Source organism: Bos taurus, chromosome 9 (assembly GCF_002263795.3).
Source record: "Bos taurus isolate L1 Dominette 01449 registration number 42190680 breed Hereford chromosome 9, ARS-UCD2.0, whole genome shotgun sequence".
Taxonomy (NCBI): domain Eukaryota; kingdom Metazoa; phylum Chordata; class Mammalia; order Artiodactyla; family Bovidae; genus Bos; species Bos taurus.
In genome coordinates, this window is record NC_037336.1 from 12,777,334 (window position 1) to 12,805,219 (window position 27,886).

Sequence of the window (27,886 nt, forward strand, 5' to 3'; positions counted from 1 at the left end):
AGCGCTGGTTCAGCACTCATCTAGAGAGATCCAAGGTGCTTCGAGGACACAATGGATTATCCAGGTGTTGGTCGAGTGGTATCGACGCAGCCAGGACGCAGGAGAGAGGCTTGGGGTGGGTGGGGGGCAGGCCTCTGCGTAAGTCTGTGTGGGAAGGGAAATTTGCCCGTCTCCTTTTTTCCAAGGGAAAAAAGCCCCTGAAGCTGACTTCTGCGCCCCTGAGAACCGAGACTCTCCGGGAGAACCATTTAGCGTCCATCCGTACATCCCGCGTGTGGACAGAGTTCCGCCTGCGGGAGGAACTGGGGCCTCCTGGCCTTTTTTTAGGGCTGTGGGATGTGGAGGTCGCATGCCTGTTTTAAACTTCATATCACGTGCTTCAGATTCTAATTTGGCTGCTTTTCTATCCTGTGCGGGCAGCTCAGACCGGAGGAGGCTAGGAAAGCCCTCGAGACTGGGAGGAAACGGAACCCTGTTGCCGAGGCACCCTCCAAGCCTCCGGCCCTTTGCGGGGCGAGCCTGGCTGCGGGCTACAAGTCCCAAATCCGGCCGTACGGGCCCACAGTAAGTCGGAAACAAGTGCTCGCAGGTCCCCGCTTTGCTTTGGGTTTCATTGTTTCTTAGTGCAAATCAATTCACTTAGGACTCCCCGCTGATCTGAGAGTTTAAAAAGGGCGCTTCTGTGCTGACGGGCTGGAGGGAAAGTGGTTTCCCTAGAGGTTGGGGTCAAGGGTAGGAGAGAAGAGGTAGACTTGGCCTGGAGTCATCATGCCGTCTGTGGAGTCGCACAGAGTCGGACACGACTGAGGTGACTTAGCAGCAGCAGCAGCATGACCCGGCTTTAAAAACGGGTTCCTCATTTTACACACCGGTCGCAAGATCAAAGAGCGGCGGAGCGGAGTGCCACTGCTAGCCTTGGAATGAGGCTATGTTTAACCTCCGCCCTCAACAGTGGCCAGTGGGCAACCCGGGGCCTTGAGGCCTCCCTGGGGCACGCGACCATTGCAGGGAACGTCCAAGTTGAGACCCGTTGGAGGCTCGTGACGGCTTCCGCTGAACCTGGGCCGCTCCCACATCACGATCGGGAATTTCTCCAGCTTAACTATAGACGGAAACGCCATTTGGGAACTACGACTTGGCGGGCCCTGGCGACCCGCCTCGGCTCCCAGGAGCCCAGGCTTGCCCGAAGTAGTCCAGGACTCTCTTTAAACCGAGCCGCCTCACAGGCATGGGGTTCTATCAGCATAGCCCGAGGGCCGGAAAACTGGACGTGAACCAAAAAAGCCTGGAGAACCACACAGACCACAGAGGATCTGGGAGGATCAGACGCGGCCAACGGGCCTTCTCCGCCTCCTTCCCACCAGGTGAACGGTTTAACCCTCCACTGCTCTTCTAGAGGAGGGAGGGTGGGAGCAACTGGGACACCAGGCTCAGGTGAAAACAAGGCAGACAAATCGTTCCCTTAAATGTCTGCAATCTCTTGGAAGGGGCTGCCCAGGTAGCAGCAGTGGTGAAGAATCCGCCTGCCGATGATGCAGGAGACGTAAGAGATGCGGGCTCAATCCCTGGAAGATCCCGTAATGGCATAACCCACTCCCGTGTTCTTGCCTGGACAGAAAAGACTGGCGGGCTACATACAGTTCATGGGGTCGCAAGGAAGCAGACGCGTCTGGGTGAGCACACACAGGAGGGTGGGAGCGGGGCAAAGGGACACACCGACTTCCCCTCTTCCATCTTAGCTCGCGCGAGGTCTTCAGGGGCTTTGTAGAAGTGTTTCCCCCTGGCAGAGCGCGCAGGGTGGAGTGAGGGAACCCTGGAAAGCTCCCAACACCTCGCGGAAAGGCGAATAGGGCTGCCATCCCAGGCCACAGCCCCAGTTTGTCTCCACCCTACCTGTCCTCGTCCTCGAACTTGCCCAGAGGCCTGAAGCACGCAGCCCTTTCCCACGTTCCGGCGAGGAGCAGTTGCCTCCTTCTGCCAAGGACAGTGGACTGAACTTGTCGCTAGGGCGGCAGGAAAATCAAGATCCCGGCCAGGCCCATGGGGTCCAGAGTCTGCATTTGCAGCGGGATCTCGGTCAGTTGCTTGAAGTGCAGGATTTGGCGCCTGGGTTGTGAGCCCAACGGGGAGGGAGCAGGCCGGACTGCTCTGGGCGCGGGTAAACGACTGTACCCGCGGCCGGGAGCGCGGGAGGTGGAGAAGCTTGCCCGAGAGGGCCGGGTGGAGCGTGCCCCGCCTAGAACTCACCTAGAATCTCTTCCACCTGCTCCATGGGCAGGTCGAAGACCACTTGGTTTACAAGTGTTCTTGGAACCAGAAGGAGGCCCAGGTCGATGTGTGCCTGACACATGAATACAGATAAATACTCCTCCTCTTGGGACGAGGCCCCCGCAGTGTCCTGGTGGACGGTGGATACCACAGCCCGTCGGAATCCGCGAAGCCCCCGGGTGGGGCGGGGGGGCCTGGGGTTTTTGGCGCAGGGCTTGGGCCACCCCAGTAACCTAGTATCAGGCCAGACCTGGTGCCAGGGGGCCGGGATTCTCAAGGGTGTGCCTGTTGCGAGCGGACGAGCCCCAGTACGTGGTACCCAAATGTTCCGGGAGGACTGCTCCGCCCTGGCCCCGCCCGCCCCGGGCTTTCCAACTCAGTCCTCAGGAGCCTCTGGGGACTAAGGGATCAAAAGACAATTGGATCTGCTTTTGTTTGCTCAGATAGGCTGTAGGTCATTGAGAACTGAGACCAAGTCTTCTACCTCTAAGTATGCCTACTACATTCCTGGCATGAAATGTTTATGGAAGGAATAGAAAAATGTGCATTTCAGCGCTACCCTTGTCGCTTATTGAATTTGTGAATTGGAGGTGTGTTTGTAACTTCTATGTTCCTCGACTTCCTCCTCTGTAAGATGTGGACAGTAAAAATAGTGATACTTGTAGGAGTGTTTAGGAGATTAAATTAACATTGTATGCGGAGAACTCAGCACAATTTCCAGCTCACAGTATTTTCCTAGTTCAACAGATAATTTCCACTATGCACGACGATGTACTTGCACACTTAGACTGCCTGTGACATTCTGCAGATAACAATGACTAGTTGCTCTGAATCCTGGAGCCTACTCCACTTCCATTCACCCTTCGTGGTACAATCCCTGACTCCAGCTAGCTGGGTGCAACCTTGGGCAAGATGTCTAACCTCTCTGTTTTTCAGTTGTCATCAGTAAATGGGGGTGGTGGTGATAAAAGTCCTTCCATCTTAGAGTTGTGATGATTAAATGAATTCATGCATTTAAAGCCCTTAATTGTGCCAAGCAAATAACAAATGATCAATAAATTCCAGCTATTACCATTATCTACACACATAAAACTTCTTTGCATGTTATGAATATGGTTTCCAGTTTCCAGAATTTCCGTTAAGTTTGCCTGGTAAAAAATTTGGAAGGAATAAATTTATCTCTTGGTTATATTTTTTATTTTTTGAAATCATATGTAATGAACACACTAATTCTATAATGACCTTAAAACTACATTTAAATGTCCTGAGGGGGACGATAGTTTTTTTCTTTGTATAGCAATTGCCGTTTGAAGCTGGAATCATGCTCCCACAGGTCCTGAGAGGCAAAATAAAAGTGTAAGTTGCTCAGTCAAGTCCGACTCTTTGTGACCCCATGGACCGTAGCCTGCCAGGATCCTCTGTCCATGGAAGTCTCCAGGCAAGAATACTGGAATGGGTTGCCATTTCCTTCTCCAGGGGATCTTCCTGACCCAGGGATTGAATCCAGGTCTCCAGCACTGCAGGCAGACTCTTTACCAACTGAGCCAGGAAAATGGCACTGCAGAAAAGCCTGGTTTGGGCCTCACCTCCCCCTGGGCCTCAAGTACAATGCCCCCCAGTTTCAGTTTCTTTATCTGTGAAATGGAGACATGCACACCCGCCTCACAGGAGCCTTCTAAGAACTAAATGAGAAGAACCCAGCTGGTGGTAGGGACTCTCTCTGAGACAGTGTGATTCTCCCTGGTCCAGGTGACAAATTAAGCCCTGCAGGGTCTGTTTTCCAAAATCACAGTTCCCACTGAGTTCTTACCTTGATGTGTGCCGAAATTCGAGTACAATTGTTCATCCCTGTGTTGAAGAGACTAGGAAGTATTTGAGTTCCCTTGTAGGAGAGAGGCTCCTCAACCTGCTGGGTCCTGGGAGTGATACAGAGGTGACCTCCAGCCCCACCCTGGCAGCTGGGCCACCACGCAGCTTCTCAGCCTTGGACTTGGGAAGCTTGAGCATTTGGCAGTGGAGAAGGGCCCAGGTATGACTTTGGCAGACCTGTGCTAGTTCAGCACCTGCCTTTGGAGCAGGACAAGTCCCTGCCCCACTCCAGAGCTGGAAGTCAATGTCACCTATCATACCCCAGGTCAATATGTGAGCCAGTGCACACATTTCTGTCTGCAGAAAGTGCAGCCTCCAGGGCCTTTCAGGTCTAAGTCATGCTTGAACTCATGCTTTTGTTCCTTTTCCATCCATGCTAGAGGGGGCAAGTATGTGATAGACCTCACCTTAAATCCCCATAATCATACCGATTTTTTACTTGCTTAAGTGATCAGATCAGATCAGTCGCTCAGTCGTGTCCGACTCTTTGCGACCCCATGAATCGCAGCATGCCAGGCCTCCCTGTCCATCACCAACTCCCGGAGTTCACTCAGACTCATGTCCATTGAGTCAGTGATGCCATCCAGCCATCTCATCCTCTGTCGTCCCCTTCTCCTCCTGCCCCCAATCCCTCCCAGCATCAGAGTCTTTTCCAATGAGTCAACTCTTCACATGAGATGGCCAGAGTACTGGAGTTTCAGCTTTAGCATCATTCCTTCCAAAGAAATCCCAGGGCTGATCTCCTTTAGAATGGACTGGTTGGCCCTTCTAATTCCTGGTTGGTTATTACAAAAGGCTTAGTGTCACAGATAGGGTGGGGATGCATTTTGCTGTATTTTATGAATAATTTAAAATGCAAATATAAGAAAAGTACAAGGATTTATATTATCTGGAATTAGTATCTTAGATGTCCCTTTCTTCACCATCTCTCACCAAATGAAAAAAAAGTATCAGAATGTTAATTTTCCTAATCAAACACCCAAGGGGAAGGAACTAGATAATTCAAAACAAAACAAAAAAAGGGAAGCTGGACAGACACAAAGCTCCACTTAAAATAGACCTAAAAGAGTAATTTTAAGTGCACAGCAAAATGGAGCAGAAAGTTTAGAGGCTTCCCATACACATCTCATTAACTCTCCACCCCTTTGGAGAAGGCAATGGCAACCCACTCCAGTACTCTTGCCTGGCAAATCCCATGGACGGAGGAGCCTGGTAGGCTGCAGTCTGTGAGGTCGCTAGGAGTTGGACAAGACTGAAGCCACTTAGCAGCAACCCTCCACCCCTCCCTCAGAACCTTCCTCCCCATTAGCATCCTTCACCATATGGGTGCATTTGTTACTATGATGAACCCACATCTGCACATCATTACCACTCAAAACCCATATTCGACTTTAGTGTTCATATTGGTGTAAGGGTAATTTTCATGTCAATTAGGAACTATCCTCCCTGCTTCTGTTTTCTGCAGAGATTTTAGATCACTAGTACAATTTCTTCTTTAAATGTTTGTAGATGTCACCTTTATATGGCAGAACAAAGTGAAGAAAATTCTTCAGAAAGTCAAATAATAAAAATTAATAAAAATTTCTGGGAATTTCCTCACAGCTCAGTGGTTAGGACTTAGCACTTTCACTGCCAGACCCAGGTTCGATACCTGGTCAGGAACTAAGATCACACAAGCCTCACAGTGCAGGAAAAAAAACAAAAACACTAAAAAAAAACAAAAACACAACTTAATTGTGAAAGACACTGTTTAAAGAAAAAAAAAAAACAAGCCACAGACTTGGATAAACTATTTGCAACACACATTTCTAATAATGGATTTGTATACAAACTAGACAATGAATGGTTAAAACTCAATAAACTTGTTTTTGTTCAGTCAGTCGCCAACTTGTGTGAGACTCTTTGCAACCCCATGGACTGCAATAATAAAACAACTCAATTAAAAATAAGCTAAATAATTGTTCAACTAAGATAGGAGAGAAAATAAAATTAATTTGCACAACTAAAACCACAAAATGTTGAAAAGAATGAAAGTTCAAAAACAAGAATAAAGGACAACAGCAATGTTAGGTAGGTAGAATAGAGAAAGGAGTCCAAAATGAAGAAAAGAGAAAAGCCTGCAAAAAGGAAGTGAAGGAAAACTCCCCAGACAGGAGTGGGCAACTTGGGTGAAACAAACACACCCACTTCTACTCTATCATCCTGATTGATGATGATGCCCTAATTTGCACATGGCAGGCTTGCAGGGCAGGAGACAAAAAGTATAAAAAGAGGGAGCCTAGACAGGTTAAGGCTGCTCCTTCAGGGTTGGCCCACTTCATGCTTTGGGGGTGTACTATCCTTTGTTTACCAAATAAAACTCCTGAGCTGTAACCAAGCTCAGCAATAAATAGAAAATAGTAACAAATATGGCAGATATTAACCAACGATTTCAGTAATCACTTTAATGTTAAAGTAGTCAGTTTAGTCAGAGATTGTCAGAATGGATCAAGAAACAAGACCCAACAGTATGTTGTCTATAAGAAGCCTATTTGAATACAAAGACATACCTAGGTTGCTCAACCTAAGTTTGTGTGCCCTAGCACACTGTGGCCAAACAACCAAAATATCTCTTTGGAACAAAGAAAAATTATTGCAAGGGCCAAGCATGGAGAATGGGTAGCTTGGGCTCAAATTACCCAAACTTCCCCTACGGTTTGGGGGAAAGATTTTAAAAACAAAATTTGGAGTGAGGACTGCAGGGTGTATGACTTTCTTCTGATTGGTTGGTGGTTGTACTCTATCAGTGTTGTACTCTAGGAATCTTCTGTTCATCTGTAATTTACCATTCTCCACCCGGGTGGGGCTTGAGTCTCTCCGTAAGAACTCAAAGGTGTATTGTTTTGTTCCTTGAGGAGGAACCAGGACTTTGGTTAAGACCAGAACCAGCAGGTAAGCAAGATAGCCTGAATAGTTTGTCAGCCATAAAATAGTTCCAGTTCCTCTTCAAGAGATATAGGTTAAAAAAAAAAAAGAGAGAGAGAGAGAGAGAGAGATAGGTAACAGTCTGAAACATATCGTTGAGGGTTATGCAGAAACCAAGATACCCAGGTGGAGGATGGTGACAATATGCTGAATATGTGTAGATCCCAGACTGGCTGGAACCAAAAGTTTATGACTAAGATTCCCAAAACACCCTGTTACATCACCACCAACCAGTGAGAAATTCCACAAGCCTCAGCTTTCACTCCAAATACTGCCTTTAAAAACTCTGCCCTGAAAGTCATCAGGGAGTTCAGGCCTTTTAAGCATGAGCTGCCTATTCTCCTTACTTCTTGTTGTTCAGTCACCAAGTCATGTCCAACTCTTCATAACTGCATAGACTGCAGCATGCAGGCTTCCCTGTCCTTCATCATATCTTGGAGTTTGCCCAAACTCATGTCCATCCTATCAGTTATGCCATCCAACCATTTCATCCTCTGTCACCCTCTTCTTCTGCCCTCCATCTTTCCTAGCATCGTGGTCTTTTCCAATGAGACAGCTGTTTACATCAGGTGGCCAAAGTATTGAAGCTTCAGCTTCAGCATCAGTCCTTCCAAAGTGTATTCAGGGTTCATTTCCTCTCTATTACTTGGAGCCCCACAAATAAACACTAATTTTCTTCACCATAACCTAGGGTCAGTAGGTTGGCTTTGGTGTGTGGCAGGTGAGTGGACTCAAGTTTGGTTTCAGAACAATAGTTTTTGGCTTTTATTGTTTGTTTTTCCTGTATCCAGAGGCATTGAGGAACTTCCCCAACCAAGGACAGAACCTGGGCCCCTGCACTAAAGTGCAGTCTTAATCACTTGACCACCAAGGAAGTCCTGATGGTAACAACAGCTTGAACTAAACAAAAATGAAAACACAACTCAACATTTGTCGGATACAGTGAAAACTGCTTAGATAGAAATATATAACCTTAAGTTCATATATTAGAAAAGAAAGGTCTAGAATCAGTCATCTAAGTCTGCACGTTACGAAGTTAGAAAAAGAGGAGCAAATTAAATCCAAAGTAAGCAAAATAAAAGAAATAATAAAAGAGTAAAAATCAAATTGAAAGCAGGAAATCAAAAGAGAAAACCAATGGTTCTTTGGGGAATAAAAAATCGTAAACCTCTTGCCAGGTTAAACTAAGAAAAAGAGAAGATACAAATTACCAATATCATAAATGGGTTGAAGATGAGACATCGCTACAGATTCCATTGACTTTAAAAAGATAATAAAGAAGAAAAAAAGATAATAAAGGAATAATATGAATAAGTCAGACTATCTTCATTAAGTCTGTATGACTTTACCCATGAGACTGGGCACATCTCTGGACTGCAGCACTGCCAGTGTCTCGCATGCCTGATGCAAGGCTTCAACCACTTTGAAGAACCTGGCGGCCCCCTGGACCTTTGCCCCATCAGTTTAGGCAAGTTGCAGTGTGCTATGGCTTCCACCTTAAATACGCCTTAAAGCGCTGGTGAGGTAGGTTGATTCTGAGTCCACGGACACACCTAGAACTACTCTGAAGGATCACGTGGGAGGATCACGTGTGTTTGCCAAAACCTGTGGAAGTCTTTAAAGAATGTAAAGAGTCCAAAATGTCTTGCTGTTCTCCAAAAATAAAACCATTCAAATAGGGATAATTAAAATAAACACTTGCGCATTATGCTTTCAAAAACAACAAACACTGTGAACATGACTGTTGCGTCTGCATCACTGAGACGCGGGTCCTCGCGGCGGCCAGGCCTCATGCGAGCGCGGAAGGCCCAAGGCACCCGAGGCGGGCGCATGGACTCATGTCGGCGCTCGCGGATTGGCGGGGGCGCAGAACGGTGGGAGGCCATTGGTCCGGCCCCGCTCAGGACGTGGCATCCGCCAATGGGAGGCGGCCGGGGCGGGGCTCCGGCGCGCGAGGGTCCGAGCCGCGGCTGCGTGGCGGCCCCTTAGGACCAGCCTTCGACGGCACTCCGAGGGTGCAGGGCCGGATCTTGTTCGCGGAGCCATGTCTCGGCTGGAAACCGGCGCCAACGCCTCCTCCTGGGTTGCTGCTTCCCGGCGGGATGAGGCGCTGCCTCGGGCTCCGGATACGAGCCCGGCGGAGGAGCAGAGCCAAGGCAGTGGAAGAGGCCAGAGGACCTGCGCGGGTGGAGGCCAGAGGGGCTCCTTCGGCCTCCAGCAGCCTGAGGGCGCGGGTATTCGAGAACCGCCGCTCTCCTTCAAGCTGAAGAACGACTGCGTGGGCGCCGTGATCGGTGAGAGCGCAGCGGGGCGCTGGAAGGTGCGGGGCGGGGCCTACATCACTCCCGCCCCGCCCACCTCGCCTCCAGTCAGCTGCCAGCGAGGAGGCTTGTCCCCTCCCCCGCCCCACCCCGAGGTTTCTGACGTACTTTGCTACTAAAATGATGGCGTTGAATGCAACTGATAGTTGATCAGTTCAGTCAGTCAGTTCAGTCTCTCAATCGTGTCCGACTCTTTGCGACCCTATGGACTGCAGCACGCCAGGCCTCCCTGTCCATCACCAACACCCAGAGTTTACCCAACTCATGTCCATGGAGTCAGCGATGCCATCCAACCATCACGTCTTCTGTCATCCCCTTCTCCTCCTGCCTTTAGTCTTTCCCAGCATCAGGATCTTTTCAAATGAGTCACTTATTCGCATCAGGTAGCCAAAGTATTGGAGTTTCAACTTCAGAACACTCAGGACTGATCTCCTTTAGAATGGACTGGTTGGATCTCCTTGCTGTCCAAGGGACTCTCAAGAGTCTCCTCCAATACCACAGTTCAAAAGCATCAATTCTTGGGTGCTAAGCTTTGTTTATAGTCCAACCCTCACATCCGTACATGACTACTGGAAAAACCATAGCCTTGACAAGATGTACTTTTGTTGGCAAAGTAATGTCTCTGCTTTGTAATATGCTATCTGCTGCTGCTGCCAAGTCGCCTCAGTCATGTCCGACTCAGCGCGACCCCAGAGGCGGCAGCCCACCAGGCTCCCCCGTCCCTGGGATTCTCCAGGCAAGAACACTGGGGTGGGCTGCCATTTCCTTCTCCAATGCATGAAAGTGAAAAGTGAAAGTGAAGTCTCTCAGTCGTGTCCGACTTTTAGCGACCCCATGGATTACACCCTACCAGGCTCCTCCGTCCATGGGATTTTCCAGGCAAGAGTACTGGAGTGGGGTGCCATTGGTCATAACTTTTCTTCCAAGGAGCAAGCGTCTTTTAATTTCATTGCTGCAGTCACCATCTGCAATGATTTTGGAGCCTCCTAAAATAAAGTCTGTCACTGTTTCTACTATTTCCCCATCTATTTGCCAGGAAGTGATGGGACCAGATGCCATGATCTTCGTTTTCTGAATGTTGAGCTTTAAGCCAACTTTTTCACTCTCCTCTTTCACTTTCATCAAGAAGCTCTTTAGTTCTTTGCTTTCTGGCATAAGGGTGGTGTCATCTGCATATCTAAGGTTATTGATATTTCTCCCGGCAGTCTTGATGCCAGCTTGTGTTTCGTCTAGCCCAGCATTTCTCATGATGTACTCTGCATATAAGTTAAATAAGCAGGGTGACAATATATAGCCTTGACATACTCCTTTCCCTATTTGGAAAAGGAGTCTGTTTTTCCATGTCCAGTTCTAACTGTTGCTTCCTGACCTGCATACAGATTTCTCAAGATTTCTCAAGAGGCAGGTTAGGTGATAGTTTATAGAGACTGTGATTTGGGAGAGCCAACTCTTAGGCTTATGAAATCTTTGGGAAAAAAGGTCAGATCTTTGGCAGCTTACCCCGCAGTGAACAACAGATGAGACAGCCAATTTAGATAAGAAGGTGTAGGGTATTAACTTGAATATGATTTATCTGCTGAAAAACAGGGTTCTTTTTCTTCATATATATTGAGTCTTACAAATCCATTTTTGAAAACATTTAGAAATGATTGGAATTAAGGTTTTCCCCCCTTTTTAAGAATTGTGGTAAACAACATACAGTATTGTTGACTGTGAGAACAATTTTTGTAGTAGGTCTATAGAAGGTTTTCTATGACTGAATCTCCCTATCAAAAATTCATTTCCCCATTCACCTGTTTCCCCATCATCCCCCCCTACCCCCATCCCTCCGGCAATTGCCATTCTACTTTGTTACTGTAAGTTTGATTACATAAGACACCTGGTAGAAGTGGAATATGCAGGGTCTTTTGTTGTTGTTGTTATTGACTTATTTAACTCTCAAGGTTTATCTTTGTTGTCACAAATGGCAGGATTTCCTTTTAAGGCTGAAAACTTGCATTGTATGCATACACCACATTTTCTTCATCCAGGCATCTGTTCACAGATCCTTAGGCTATTTCCACCTCTGAGCTATTGTGAATAATGCTGAAATGAATATGGGAATGCAGCTATCATCCTGAGATCCTAGTTTTGATTCTTTTTTAAAAAGGATTTTAAAAATTTATTTAATTTAGTTTTGATTGTGCGTGGACTTCCTCTAGTTGTGGCGAGTGAGGGCTCCTCTTGGCTTGTTGCAGGCTTCTCTAGAGTATTGGGCTTCAGTAGTTGTGGTGTATTGGCTTATTACTTGCTCTGAGGCTTAAGGGATTTTCCCTGACCAGGGATGGAACCCGTGTTCCCTGCATTGGCAGGTAGATTCTTAGCCACTGGACCACCAGGGAAGTCCCTCAATGCTTGTGTATTAAATTCCCAGAAGTGGGATTGCTGGATCACAGGTAGTTCTATTTTTAGTTTTTAAAGGAATCTGCATGCTGTTTCCATAGCGGCTGCATCAATTTCCATTCCTATCCACAGTGCACAAGGGTTCCCATTCTCCACGTCCTCACCAACTTGTTAACCCTTGTCTTTTTGATGAGCCGTTCTAACAGGTGATATGTCATTGTGGTTTTGATTTGCATATCCAATGATTTCATCATTTTTTTATATACATGCATTGGTCATAAATCTTCAAAGAAGGGTCTATTCAAGACCTTTGAACATTTTTAATTGGAATTTTTTGGTTGAGAGTTTTGTGTAAGGGTTCCAATTTATCCACATTCTTTTATCCAGTTAGTCTTTGCTTGGACTGATGATGAATTCTTTGTGTCTAGGGAAAGGGGCCTCCTGTCACCCACACAATTTGGAATAAAAAGCTTCTGCTTCCCTTCTAACAAACTGAACGTGATTACTGAAACTTGGGAGCCTTTGTTTGGACGATTTGGGAAGAACTGGAGAAGGTTCTTTAGGCAGAGTAGGTAGTAGGTTCCCTGTAATTCATTTCATTTTTTAAAAATTCTTTTATTTTAAAAACAGGTCGTGGTGGGTCAAATATAAAAGAGATCCAGAGCTCAACATACACAAAAATACAGGTAAAATTTCTATGTTCTTAAATCATTAAAGATGGTGACTTATGGTCATTCCTAACTCTAATTTCTGTCCTGTTATTAACATATGGTGGGATAAGTTGACAAAGTTTTTCATACTTCTTTTTAAGAACTCGTCTAAGCTGTAGTCCATTCATTATGTCTTAGATGGTGATTGAATGCAATCCTGTATTTCCTTTACATTTTTATACTACATGAGGCTGAGTGCCGGAGGAATGGTAAGGGAACTTGTCTCACCTGCTTTCCCTCTTGAATCTAGATAATAAGAGGGTATCCTGAAGCAGAAGTAAGAATCTTTGGCACCAAGGCAATGCAGAGCAAAGCAAAAACAGTGATAGATGATCTTGTTAAAAAACAAGAAGAATACAAAACAGAATCCAAACTTGGTAAGTCTGTTTTGCCCCCTAGAGCCCTGTAAAATTTTAAATGTTTTATTCAGTGTCATAAGCCATATTATAGCTGTTTTTCCTGATAACAAAGCTTTGGCTTGCCATCCTTAAATCTAGTATGTTATAGAAGGAATTTTTTTCTATGAAATCCAGAATACTTTTCCTCAAACTGAAACACTTATTATCTGTGGTTAAGTCTAGCAGTTTTACTTTGGAGTGAAACAGAATAACCTTTTAATATACTTCACTGTTGATAGTAGAGCAAGGGTTAGTCTTAGTCTTCTGTCTATGGTTATTTCCCTGGAATGTGACTAACTTTGAAAACTGCTTAAGTATTTGATATTTTAAAAAATCTCAAATATACTTGGACTAGAGAGAAAGCCATTATTAAGCCATTTTCAGGAGAGCCTTGTGTTCAGCTAGCAACCTTGCATCTTGGTGTTTCTTGGGAAAGTACCTCCAAAAAGCCTCTAGGATACTATTTCCTCTGTTTACCTGGGGTAGCATCTGCCACACAGGATTATTATAAAGATTTAGTGATGTGTGATTTATTAGCAAACACTAGGCTCTCATGCTTTTTAACTTGTCCAGTATTTATTTTATTTTTATTTTTTTTTTTGCCTTTCAGAAATCTGAAGTAAATAACTGACAAACCATGACCATAATTGTCATGGCACTGTTGTACCAAATTCCTAAATTTTATGTTTCAGGCATTATTATTGTTGGGTTATTAAAACAGAAAATTGTAAAATGGCTTGGGATTTTATATTGGGAGGGTTTGTTTGGAAACTGATGTGGAATTTTTTAACAGGTGTTGCTGCTGTCCAACTTTCAGATGGAAAAGATGCAATGAAGGATGTTTCAGGAGAGCAGAAATTGATTGATTGGGATAAATTCCGAGAAAACATTTTGAAATGGAATGAAAAAAAGTGGGCAGGTTAGTGCTGGATCCCAGCATTTTTCTATAGTATATTGTTGTTCCTCTTAATTGAGGTTTTTTTAGCCTCTGTAAATGGCGAAGGCAATGGCAACCCATTCCAGTACTCTTGCCTGGAAAATCCCATGGATGGAGGAGCCTAGTGGGCTGCAGTCCATGGGGTCACGAAGAGTCGGACATGACTGAGCGACTTGACTTTCACTTTTCACTTTCATGAATTGGAGAAGGAAATGGCAACCCACTCCAGTGTTCTTGCCTGGAGAATCCCAGGAACAGAGGAGCCTGGTGGGCTGCCATCTGTGGGATCGCACAGAATCGGACACGACTGAAGTGACTTAGCAGCAGCAGCCTCTGTAAAAAAGTGTTGCTCTTAGTAATGAAATCTATATGCAAAATGACAGTAAAATTTGAAATGCTATAAGTAGTGCCTAGGGCATGATAGTTTCTATATCTGTGTTGTGGTTTATGTTATAAATGGGAGGTTAAAATTTGATATCTCATCTTCTTTGAGATAATTCACTGCAAAAGTTTAATAAAATTAGAAAATTGGGACAAAAGGGAAATGAAGTGAGTAAACCTGCCAACTGTAAGTTAACATTTTGCTGTGATTGAGCAAAAGTTGATCTTGGAGTTTCTTAACCAAGAAGGGCAAAATAAAAGGGAGAAAACATGTAATAAGTATATACAGTTCTTGGGGAAACAGATTTTTTAAATTCTCACTTGGAATTATATATGAAATATAATGTTTCATATTATTTATTGAATTTCAGAGTAAATTCAAGCTTCATTTGATCAGAATGAGACAGAAAAACAACACCATTTATTTAAAGTTAAGCAGTGACCATTACTATGTGACTACGGTGGTCAGCCTGTCCAATGCCATCACAACACAAGTGTTAGAAGATTTGGGGCAGAGATAGGGGACAGAGAAAGGATTTAAGTTGGTGGAGTCCTGATTAGCATTTAAAAAAGAAAACAAAGTAGCTTCAGAGAATAGAATAAGGGTAAATATTTTATTCCTTAACACTAATGGGATGGATCTTCAAAGCAAAGAAAGTTAGTCTGCTATGAGAAAAGATTCGTCAGTTTTGATGACTGAGTGTCTTATGAAGCATGGTTTATTTTATTTTGTATTTAATTATTCAAGATCTCGTTCTTGGGTGAAAAATGTAATTGAAAGACAAACCAAAAATGGAGATCTCCTAGAGGTTGGCAAAGTATAGAACAACTGTCTAAAATCCCCATGTCTGCAAGGCGACCTTGATATATATTTTAGTTTGATTTCTATTGCTTTGAATAAATGACAGTAAAATGTGAATTCTCATTATTCATCGAAGTTTAAATTTTGTTTTTTTCCCCAGGTTTGCCTCCGGTTAAGAAAAACTTTTACATAGAGTCAGAAAAAACAAGTTCAATGTCACAAGAACAAGTAGACAATTGGAGGTGGGTTAGTTTTAATACTTTTTAGTGCGTATTTGCAGAATTAGGCTAGTAAATTAGCTCACTCAGGAAAGACTTTAAATGATTGCATTTGAAACTTTAGCTTCCATATTCAAAAGAAAACTTGGTTGCATCTGAAATCATATATTAGGGATTGCTGATCAGTACAACTTTTGGCAAAGAGGGAAAATGGGCTGTATTTGTGTCTAGAGTAGTTACTATCCATATATGGTTATTAAACACTTAAAATATAGCCCATATAATTGAGGAACTGAATTTTATTGTTTAAATTTAAAGACAGACATGGTTAGTTTCTGTCGTATTTGGCAGTAATTTTATAGAATTATTCCTACAACTGTTGAGAATCATAAGAAATTGATCTGATATCTGAATAGTAGAATAATTTCTTACTTTTAAATCCTTATTATATGGAACTAAAAGTCCTAATGGTAACATTTTTCCTATTAATATATTTTATAAAACTAAGATAGTATGGTACAGCAGACAGAGCAGTTATTCTAGAATTGAGGTAGGGCTCTGACCATGGACAGACCATAACTAAAGACCATCTGTCCAATGAGAGTAATTCGCACTTCAAAGGATTGCTGAGGATTAATTAAGGAAATGTGTGTGAAATGTTATAAGCCCTCAGGTGTTTGCCAAATCTGACTTTGATTCATGAAGCATATAATTTTCAGGTTCTATTCTCAGCCTTTTCATGAAATTTTCATTGGCTTTCATGCATACAATGTAATTATTTTTCTTCTCTGGAACTGTTCTGGTAAAAAAAAGATGAACTAGCTTCTATTTCGTATTACTTTTTTACTATAATTTAACCAACAGTCTGATTTCAATCAGTTGCCATTGAATTCCTAGATACGCCCTTAATGTTGGAAAAAATTTCTTGCTTGGGGAGTAAAGTGATCAAAGCCACTAATCCTTAATCCTGTTCTATTTTCTTAAAGGAAGGAAAATTATAATATAATTTGCGATGACCTGAAAGATGGTGAGAAACGTCCTCTTCCTAACCCTACTTGTAATTTTGAGGATGCATTTCACTGTTACCCTGAAGTTATGAGAAATATTGAAAAGGCAGGTTTTCAAAAGCCAACACCAATTCAGGTATGCTTTCTTTAATTCTAACATTTCACTGGCTCCCCCCTCCTCCCCCTGCCAATTTCTGGTCATTTGAACTTATAACACCAGGAACAGCTGTCTCTTATAAGCATCCTCCCAGCACACCCACCACTGCCTAGCACTCAAAATGTTGAGAAGTTTGGGGCTGGGAGAGGAGGAATACTTGACAGAAAGAAATGCACTTTTTATTTTAATATATATCATTCTGTTCTAGTCACAGGCGTGGCCAATCATCCTACAAGGAATAGATCTGATAGGAGTAGCCCAGACTGGAACAGGGAAGACATTGTCCTACTTAATGCCTGGATTTATTCATATTGACTCCCAACCTGTGTAAGAGTTTCTACATCTGGGTATTCTTTAGGGGTTTAGTAGATAAGAATTCCAAAAAACATAATGTTTGATTGCACTGGTCTAAGGGGAGTGCCTCATCTCAGGGAAAAATCACTTTCTGTTGTGTTGGTGGATATAAATGGATGAAACATTTTCAGGAAGCAGCAGGTAATATCCACCACAAGTCTTCACAGTGAGATGTTGGAAACAGGTTATTCAAATGACCAAGTTCAGTATAGTCCTCTGAGAATGTCTGACACAGAAAAGCACCTGCTGTGTTCCATGAGAAGGCTCGTGTCTGGGCTCTAGGATTCTTTGGTCAGGCTGTTTTTATTTCTCCGCTTTTTATGAGAGGTGCATGTTGATGACTTAGATGTTCATTGCTGCCGATTTTGAAGGCACTGGACGAAGGTCCTGTGTGCCTGAGGTGGATACTGATGTGCTTTTTCTCCAAAGAGCCAGGAATGGGCCTGGTATGTTAGTCCTCACCCCAACTCGCGAGTTGGCTCTGCAGGTGGATGCCGAGTGCTCTGAATACTCATACAGAGGTCTTAAAAGGTGAGTTGCTTTCTTTGGCCATCCCTGCACCAGCATTTTAATCCTCTGTAGCTTTCGACATCCTCCTCATTGTTTTCACACATAATGAGACGCCGATTGGCTCAGTATGTGGCCAGGCATTGATTACCTTTCATTCAAATTGACTGTAGCTGGGGTGGTGGGGTCAGGTAACGAGGATTCGAACATGGACCTTGTAGGACACATCAGTGTGGGTTGATAGCTATGGATCATTCTCAGAAAGGGGCCAGGACTATACTTAGCCTGATACTTTTGATTTATATACTTTTTAAAATTTTATACCCCAAATGGGCTTAGGTTCGTTGGGATTTTGAATTGTGAAGGGGTATTCCCCACCTGAACATGAACCTCTGTATTTTTTTTAAAGTGTTTGTATATATGGTGGTGGCGATAGAGATGGACAAATAAAAGACTTATCAAAAGGTGCAGACATTATCATTGCCACTCCCGGAAGACTCCATGATCTACAGATGAATAACTTTGTGTACCTGAAAAGCATAACCTACCTGGTAATGTTGGAGCAGGGGTTTGGGGCCCTGGGAGGAAGAACTTAGCTCTCATCAAACCTTTTAGAATGGCTGTCCATTTCATAATAGTTTTAAATCCTAGGAATGCTTCTCATTCCCTCTAGTTTGTTAAAATATACATTTTAAAGATAATTCCATTTTAATATTTTATAAATGTTAGAAAATGCAGATAAGTACTAAAGAATTCCACGTGACTACTTTAGACATTTAAATTATATTTTCATTGAATATATTTAGAAACTTATTGGTTGTCAAACAAATCAATGGTGTTGCAAGTACATATAGTTTAGGTAGTGGAGGAAATGAGAAAGTTATCTTAATATTCATAGGGAAAGAACATATATGTTAGCTACCATCCACATCTAATCTAGCCCTTTTTTGGCTTTTTTGTGTGGCTTGTAGGATCTTAGCTCCACTACCAGGTATTGAACCCACATCCTCGGCAGTGAAATCGCGGAGTCTTAACCACTGGTCCACCAGGAAATTCCCCTAATCTGGCCCTTTCTAATGCAGGTATTAGATGAAGCTGACAAAATGCTGGATATGGGATTTGAACCCCAGATAATGAAGATTTTATTAGATGTACGTCCAGACAGGCAGACAGTTATGACAAGGTAGGTATATGTTTAATTTGCCAGTCTGCAAAGTAGAACCAGTGGAACAGAATTCATTTGATTTTAGAGCCTTCAGATCAGTTCAGTCGCTCAGTCGTGTCCGATCTTTGCGACCCCATGAATCGCAGCATGCCAGGCCTCCTGTCCATCACCAACTCCCGGAGTTCACTCAGACTCATGTCCATTGAGTCAGTGATGCCATCCAGCCATCTCATCCTCTGTCGTCCCCTTCTCCTCCTGCCCCCAATCCCTCCCAGCATCACAGTCTTTGCCAACGAGTCAACTCTTCGCATGAGGTGGCCAAAGTACTGGAGTTTCAGCTTTAGCATCATTCCTTCCAAAGAAATCCCAGGGCTGATCTCATTCAGAATGGACTGGTTGGATCTCCTTGCAGTCCAAGGGACTCTCAAGAGCCTTCTCCAATACCACAGTTCAAAAGCATCAATTCTTCGGCGCTCAGCCTTCTTCACAGTCCAACTCTCACATCCATACATGACCACAGGAAAAACCATAGCCTTGACTAGACGGACCTTTGTTGGCAAAGTAATGTCTCTGCTTTTGAATATGCTATCTAGGTTGGTCATAACTTTCTTCCAAGGAGTAAGCGTCTTTTAATTTCATGGCTGCAGTCACCATCTGCAGTGATTTTGGAGCCCAGAAAAATAAAGTCTCACACTGTTTCTCCATCTATTTCCCATGAAGTGGTGGGACCGGATGACATGATCTTCATTTTCTGAATGTTGAGCTTTAAGCCAACTTTTTCACTCTCCACTTTCACTTTCATCAGGAGGCTTTTTAGTTTCTCTTCACTTTCTGCCATAAGGGTGGTGGTATCTGCATATCTGAGGTTATTGATATTTCTCCCGGCAATCTTGATTCCAGCTTGTGTTTCTTCCAGTCCAGCATTTCTCATGATGTACTCTGCATATAAGTTAAACAAGCAGGGTGACAATATACAGCCTTGACGAACTCCTATTTGGAACCAGTCTGTTGTTCTGTGTCCAGTTCTAACTGTTACTTCCTGACCTGCATACAAATTTCTCAAGAGGCAGGTCAGGTGATCTGGTATTCCCATCTCTCAGAATTTTCCACAGTTTATTGTGATCCACACAGTCAGAGGCTTTGGCATAGTCAATAAAGCAGAAATAGATGTTCTTCTGGAACTCTTGCTTTTTCCATGATCCAGCGGATGTTGGCAATTTGATCTCTGGTTCCTCTGCCTTTTCTAAAACCAGCTTGCACATCAGGAAGTTCACAGTTCACATATTGCTGAAGCCTGGCTTGGAGAATTTTGAGCATTACTTTACTAGCGTGTGAGATGAGTGCAATTGTGCGGTAGTTTGAGCATTGTTTGGCATTGCCTTTCTTTGGGATTGGAATGAAAACTGACCTTTTCCAGTCCTGTGGCCACTGCTGAGTTTTCCAAATTTGCTGGCATATTGAGTGCAGCACTTTCACAGCATCATCCTTCAGGATTTGGAATAGCTCAACTGGAATTCCATCACCTCCACTAGCTTTGTTCGTAGTGATACTTTCTAAGGCCCACTTGACTTCACATTCCAGGATGTCTGGCTCTAGGTCAGTGATCACACCATGGTGATTATCTGGGTCATGAAGCTCTTTTTTGTACAGTTCTTTTGTGTATTCTTGCCATCTCTTCTTAATATCTTCTGCTTCTGTTAGGTCCATACCATTTCTGTCCTTTATTGAGCTCATCTTTGCATGAAATGTTCCTTTGGTATCTCTGATTTTCTTGAAGAGATCCCTAGTCTTTCCCATTCTGTTGTTTTCCATTTCTTTGCATTGATCCCTGAAGAAGGCTTTCTTATCTCTTCTTGCTATTCTTTGGAACTCTGCATTCAGATGTTTATATCTTTCCTTTTCTCCTTTGCTTTTCGCTTCTCTTCTTTTCACAGCTATTTGTAAGGCCTCCCCAGACAGCCATTTTGCTTTTTTTGCACTTCTTTTCTATGGGAATGGTCTTACTTAAAAGTATTTTGAGATCTGTTGGTGAAAGATATGTTATCACTTAGTATAGCAACTCAGTGCAACAGTTTAACAATGACTATTGGGTTTCCTGAATTAAAAATAAGATTTTTATGAAAACATCCTGGAGAAACTACAGGGGGTCTAAGATTGGAAAAAGTAACCATCTGCCCTTAGAGGTGAATATTTGATCACAGAACACTTTTTAGCCAAGATAAAACTGAAGCAAGGAAGAGTATATAACTGGGGAAATACAGTAAATTTATTCATTTTGTTTCCTAAGTAAACCTTGTTAATTAGTATGAAAGTACAGAAGGTGGTTGTTTTCATAACATATGACTGAAGAAACATCTGACTTTACATATCCAATCATCATTACAGTTAAAATGTTTTTATTTGGCTCAAGCTCTTGGTTTTGTCTGCCGACAATATATGAAAGGGCTCTCAGGTGGTGCAGTGGTGAAGAATCTGCCTGCCAATGTAGAAGATGCATGAGACTCAAGTTTGATTCCTAGGTTGGAAAGATACCCTGGAGTAGGTAATGGCAACCCACTCCAGCATTTTTGCCTGGAAAATCTCATGGACAGAAGAGGCTGGCGGGCTACAGTCCATTGAGTTGCAAAGAGTCAGACACGACTGAGCGTGCGCGCACACACACACACAATGTATGAAAAATGCTGGGTTTTTACTTTTATTTTTTACCATTTTTAAAGGCCAAGAGAAAACTAATCTAACACCTGAATTCATTTTAGCTCCCCATAGATGGGAAAGGTATACCTCTCCTTCACCTTTTGTTTATAAACCTATTAAACTTATTTGAAGATTTAATTTAGTAGCTTCTTTGAGCGGTTCATTATGAAGCATATATTTTCTGTGAAGTCAGCCTCATTAAAAAGTACTGTTTGTCTTTCCTGGGTAATTTGGTTCATAGCATTCTTAGGGAAACTTAGTATTTGATTCCTAATAAACATTTTAACATTTTTGTATTACATTTTATCTCTAGTGCAACATGGCCATATGCTGTTCGTAGACTCGCACAATCTTATTTGAAAGAGCCCATGATTGTGTATGTTGGTACTTTGGATCTAGTCGTAAGCTTATTTTTAATTACTATTTATATCTTATTAATTTTGTAACTGTTTTGCCATTATAAGGTTCATTGGCCTTTCACTTCATAATTGAAATTGGCCTTTTAACTAATTATTAATGAAAATTGACCTTTTACTTAAATCAGTGGTAATTAATAACAAGTTGTTGCCTAGGCTCATTTTATTAGATTTCACAAAAGACAGGATAAAGACTTTAGAATCTATTTCATCTTGGGGGCAGAAAAATGTTAACAATGATATTTGGAAATTTTGTATTAAGTTGTCACAATACTTAATTGAAGCTCTTAGTGTCATAAGCTGAACATTGTAAAGGCTATAGCCATAATTTATGGCAATGGTTAATGTAAGCTTGGCCTCAACCATGGTTATTCCTTTTCATATGATGGCAACCAGTTGCTTTCAGCTCATTGACAAGTATTCGAAATTCCGAGCTTATCTTGGGTAACTAAGTGGTAAAAATCAAAGACCAAGCTCTAAATCCTTGAGTAGGAACGGGAGATTTTTGGAAGAACTTACCATTTTTTCTGCTGGCAATTTATTATTAAAACATTTAACCAACGACAGAAGTAAGATGGATTTCGAGCCATTAAGGAGTTTACCCATTAATGTTGATGTACTATGATCTGTGAATCCTTTAGGCTGTAAGTACCGTGACACAAAATATAATTGTCACCACAGAAGATGAGAAAAGATCACATATCCAAGCTTTCATCGACAGCATGTCTCCCAAGGACAAAGTCATAATATTTGTCAGCCGGAAAGCTGTGTGAGTATATTTTTTACATTGAAATCATCAGTCATGTGTTTGTTTTAGCATTGTTTCTATTTGTATAATCATTTCAAACGAGGGAAGGGTGTATGTCTTAGAATATGTACATTATTACTTCAGACTCTTGCCAGGGGAGATAGCAGTAATGAATTGATTGTGGTATTCAAATAAGCAATTAGACCCCTGACTTTTATTTTTTGTTTTAGGGCTGATCATTTATCAAGTGACCTGGGTATCCGGCGTATATCAGTAGAGTCTCTGCATGGCAATAGAGAACAGAGTGATAGAGAGAGAGCATTAAAAAGCTTTAAAACAGGTACATTTACACAGTTAGTATTGCAGTTTAAAACTGCCCAATGCTTGGTCTTCCTGAGTGATAGCACCTTTCATGGAACCCATGTCTAATATTTGCCTTCAGCTAACAGATCCCAGAACTAGCTCTAAATGTTAATCAGATTCTCTTTCTCCAGCCCATGTTTAAAACCTAGATATCAAGGTAAGAATTTGCAGTGGGGGATGGTTGTCTTAATTTACCTGAAAGGTATATATCTTTGACATGATTCATGAACCATTTGGATGGTGGTATCTATTCTGTTGTAAATTGCTAGCAGTTAAAAAAGACTAAGTAGGGACTTCCCTGGTGGCCTAGTTGTTAAGACTCTAACTTCCAGTGCAGGGGGTGTAGGTTCCATCCCTGGTTGGGGAACTAAGGTCCCACATGCCTTGTGGCCAAAAAAAAGAAAGACTAAGTAACCTCTCCCCATGCACTCTCTTTACGTTTTTTTTTAATATTCAAAGCAGTAATATTTCACCCGATTAGCTAATAGGGGACAGATATGTCTTGGGTTGGTTTGTACCAGAATGTGTCTGTATTCTTTCAGAATGTGTCTGTATTCTTTCAGAATGTGTCCGTATTCTTTGGGTTTCACTCTTCAGGTAAAGTGCGAATACTGATTGCTACTGATTTAGCATCTCGTGGTCTTGATGTCCATGATGTAACGCATGTCTATAATTACGATTTTCCCCGAAACATCGAAGAATATGTCCACAGAGTGGGACGTACCGGGAGAGCAGGGTAAGTCTGTGGAGCCTGCCCACCAACCCCGGGGAGACCCCTCATTCTTCTCACAGACTGTCCTTACCTTGAAAAAGAAGACTTTTGCTTTCTCTCTTCGAGCAGAGTCATAAAACCCCTGTGATGTGCTGTTTGATCAGCTGCAGATTAGATCCCAAATTGCTATTTCAATGCCTAAATGTTTTTTTTTTAAACTGAAGTATGGTTGATTTACAATGTTTTGTTAATTACTGGTGTACAGCAAAGTGATTCAGTGATACATATATATACATTTTTAAATATTCTTTTCCATTATGGTTTATCACAGGATTTTGAATATATTAATAGTTCTTTGTGCTGTATACAGTAGGAACTAGCTGTTAGCCATCCTATGTATGAAAGCTTCCACTGCTATCCCCAACCTCCCACTCCATTTCTCCCCTAAATCCGCCCCTCTTGGCAACCATGAGTCTGTTCTGTATGTTTGTGATTCTGTTTCTGTTTCAGAGATAGGTTCATTTGTATCATATTTTCGACTCCACGTATAAATAATACCATATGGTATTTGTGTTTCTCTGTCTGATTTACTTCACTTATTGTGATAATTTCTAGGTCCATCCATGTTGCTGCAAGTGGTATTATTTCATTCTTTTTTATGGCTAATAGTATTCCATTGTATATATGTACTACATCTTCTTTGTCTGAATGGCTAAATCTTACTGCATCCTACATAGTTGGGCTTGTGAAAGAACTGATGTTTTGCTATACTTTTATTCAGTTTTGCTAGCTGAATCATTAATATAAATTATAAATCAAATTACATTAACTTTTTCCCCCGCTTGAAGGAGGACCGGGGTATCTATTACCCTTATCACTAGAAATGATTGGAAGATTGCTGGTGAATTAATTAATATTCTGGAAAGAGCAAATCAGGTGAGAATATGCAACTCTATTTTCTTAAGTTTATTTTCAAGGTTTATTCTAAGTACTGGGCCTTACAGCCTGTCAGGGAATACAGATATTAAGCAAATAATTATGTGTGTTTTGAGGGTTGTAACATGGCAAAGATGAGGTGCTATAATATAATATGATGATATAATGTATAACTGGGGAACCTGTTCTAATGTGGAGGAGCGTCACTGAACGCTGCTGAAGAAAAGCCCCGTGGGTGGAGGTTGGAGAGTGTAGAGGAAGCAGGGCACGTCCTCAGGCCTCAAGAGGAGAAAATGGCACCAGATAAAGGCACTGGGAAGCAGCTGAAGGGCCATGTGAGCAGGAAGGCTGTGTACCTACTGACAGGGGGTTTTACCACCAGACTGGTTGTTACACCTTGAAAATTCAGTGCTGACTATGCAGAGGAACACATTCCATTCTGTTTGGAAGGTATCTGCAATCAATTGTGGAGATTCTTTGACTATTTGGAGGCATTTTAGCACGTTATAGAAAAGCTGATATGTTAAAGGAATCATCTCAATCCTAATAAGACATTTATTGGCTTCAGAGTGTCCCAGAGGATCTTGTCTCAATGGCTGAGAGATACAAAGCAAATAAACTGAAAAAAGAAACAGAAAACAAATGGGGAAGACCCCAAGGAAAACCCAGGAAGTTTTATCATTAATGTCTGTGTAGAAAAGTGGTACCAGCCTACTACAAAAGGTAAAATTTGAAAAACTCATGGACTTTCAAATGCCTGTTTTCCTTAGCTAGGTTTTGTTAGTGTGTTTATTACAGTCAGCATTATCTCTAAGAGCCATTAACATAATAAGTCAGGTCTTATTCTTTATTTGGGGCCTATGATAAAGAATCTCCCTGCAATGCAGGAGACCCAGGTTCAATTCCTAGGTCGAGAAGATCCCCTGGAAAAGGGAACAGATACACACTCTAATATTCTTGCCTGGAGAATTCCATGAAACTTTTGAGCTTCCCTGCGGCTCAGATGGTAAAGAATCTACCTGCATTATGGGAGATCCAGGTTTGATTCCTGGGTTGGGAAGATACCTGGAGAAGGGCCTGGCTACCCGCTCCATTATTCTTGCCTGGAGAATTCCATGGACAGAGGAGTCTGGCAGGGTACACAGTCCATGAGGTTACAAAGAGTTGGACAGAACCACACATGCCCCATGCCTCTATTCTTTATCTGTTCCCTAAATTCTAGTTAATGTATCTTAGAATTATTAATTCAAAAATGGGAAAAATCTTTTAAATTGTCTGGAGAGATCATTAAGCATATAATGGAATATAATGGAATTGGTGGAGGTGTAAATTAGTGTAACCTCTTACACCTGAGCAATTAGGTGGCAGTGTATTAATTGTAAGTGTATATACCTTTTTATGGACTTCCTGGTGGCTCAGACGGTAAAGTGTCTGTCTACAACGCGGGAGACCTGGGTTCCATCCCTGGGTCGGGAAGATCTGCTGGAGAAGGAAATGGCAATCCACTCCAGTACTCTTGCCTGGAAAATCCCATGGACAGAGGAGCCTGGTAGGCTACACAGTCCATGGGGTCACAAAGAGTCAGACACGACTGAGCGACTTCACACACCTTTTTGTTTTATTTTGGTTTTTGGCTATGCTTTGCAGGTTGTGGGATCTTGGTTCCCTGAGAGGATTGAACCCCGTCCCCAGCAGTGATAGCACTGAGTCCTAACCATTGAACAAACAGGGAATTCCCCATACACTCCTTGATCCAGTAATTCCCCTGGACGCAAATATGCAGTACAGAGCCATATGAGTAAACAATGGAGAAAACCACATAAGGGAATAATATCTATAACATAAAGAACTCCTAAAACTGAACGTAAACAACCTGATTAGAACATGCACAAAGGACTTGAATGGACATTTCTCCAAAGACACACAAATGTCCAACAAGTTAAAGATGCTCAGCCTCACTAATCACGAGGGGAGTCAAGGATCACCTTGCCCTGTTAGGGTGGCACACTACATTAATATGTGTTTTTTTGTGTTTATTTTTCAGAGTTCAAGATTTTTCAGAGTTACAGTTATTTAAGGTACTGTGCAAGTATTGGAAACATGCTGGCTGTATGAAGAGATATCTGAATCTTAAAATAATAGTGTTTAAAATGTAGAATTGAATATTTTATACTTTCCTTAATAAAGCAAAAAGTATTTAAACTTGAGTTGAAATTTTTATGGATATTAAAGAATGTAGCATTAAAGTTTCACTTTTTAGTATCTTTCTTAAAAAAAGTAAATTTTGTCTCCTGTAATGTTGCTATGTGAAGGTCAGTCTAAGGGGTTTATTTAAATCTTATTCAGATGTTGTCATAGCAGTGAAAATGTTAACACAGTAAATGTTTTTCTATAATAAAAAGGCAATCTGGTCTGTCTGTCTCAATAGCCTTTAATTCTGTGTTTACCACATCATGTTTCTTTTTTTTTTATTGGAGAACAATTACTTTACAATCTTGTGTTGGTTTCTGCCATACATCAGCATGACTCAGCCACAGGTACACCTATATCCCCTTCCTGCTGAAACTCCCTCCCTTCTCCCTGCCCATCCACCCCTCCAGGTTGTCACAGAGCACTAGGTTGAGCTCCCTGTGTCACAGAGCAAATTCCCACTTGCTCTGATTTTACATACGCTCATTTATATGTCTCCATTCTATTCTCAGTTGGCCCCACCCTCTCTTCCCCCACTGTGTCCACAAGTCTGTAGCCTGTTCTCTATGTCTGCATCTCCATCTCTGCCTTACAGATAGGTTCATCAGTAACATTTTCTAGATTCCATACCCATGCATTAATATACAATATTTGTCTTTCTGACTTACACAGTGTTTTATTTGGTGGTATTTTTCTTAATACTTTGAAATGAAATAGTAAAGGAATTTCATAGACCAAAATAGCAACAACTGTGTGTTACATTTTAGCCTCCCTCCCCAGGCCCAAGTAAATCTTGGGAAAGTTCATTTCTATGAAAGCTACTTTGATCATGTTCCAAACTTTCCTCTGTAGTTATGTGTACAGTTTTCTGTTCCCTGTATAATAATTACTTGTGTCAAGTATCATCTGTCAGAAGCTGGACAGGAAATACGTTCATAATACAAGAACCACAAACACTCTTCAAAAGGTGTATGCAATAAGAATAAATTTTGTATTAAACTTCATTGCATCAAAATGCATTAAAATAATTGAAAAGCACATTAATGTGGGTTATAGATAGGTTTTCAGTGAAGGTGGGCTAGGCTAATAGCTAAGAGCTTTTCTTAAAATGCAGAATTAAAAGCAATACATAATGGAGGGGAAAAGACAGTCTCATCAATAACTGGTGTTGGGGAAACTGAAATTCAAGAAGACTTGCCCAGGCACCAGGGCATCGTCTGGACCAGCCTCTTGCCCTCCTAACCTGGCTGGTGCTCATCCACTTCCCGAAGTGCAGCACAACCATAACCCAGTCTGTAGGGGTGCATCAGGTCATCCAGACCTTGCTCCTGAGCAGAGGTTCCCAAGGCCAGCCTGGCTCACAGAGACTGAAACAATTTGCTAGACT

The 27,886-nt window shown here is 42.3% G+C and overlaps 1 protein-coding gene across 3 annotated transcripts; it reads left to right on the plus strand.

Annotated features, from left to right (window-relative positions):
* The first annotated feature begins 175 nt into the window (after window positions 1-175).
* Window positions 176-26,730, plus strand: DDX43 (DEAD-box helicase 43). Of its 3 annotated transcripts, none has more exons than XM_024996917.2 (17): window positions 176-1,364; window positions 12,435-12,490; window positions 12,765-12,891; window positions 13,706-13,831; window positions 15,193-15,274; window positions 16,237-16,393; window positions 16,623-16,741; window positions 17,198-17,299; window positions 17,685-17,826; window positions 18,358-18,458; window positions 21,448-21,535; window positions 22,192-22,319; window positions 22,529-22,638; window positions 23,259-23,397; window positions 24,222-24,309; window positions 24,878-25,032; window positions 26,354-26,730. In XM_024996917.2, exons 1-16 carry the CDS (start codon window positions 1,229-1,231, stop codon window positions 24,992-24,994), a joined length of 1,818 nt encoding a protein of 605 aa, XP_024852685.1. In that variant the 5' UTR covers window positions 176-1,228; the 3' UTR covers window positions 24,995-25,032; window positions 26,354-26,730. The 3 variants fall into 3 exon arrangements, with proteins under 3 accessions (XP_024852685.1, XP_005210713.1, XP_024852684.1); XM_005210656.4 differs by lacking the exon at window positions 176-1,364 and adding an exon at window positions 8,985-9,395; XM_024996916.2 differs by lacking the exons at window positions 176-1,364; window positions 24,878-25,032 and adding an exon at window positions 8,985-9,395.
* Window positions 26,731-27,886: the final 1,156 nt, after the last annotated feature.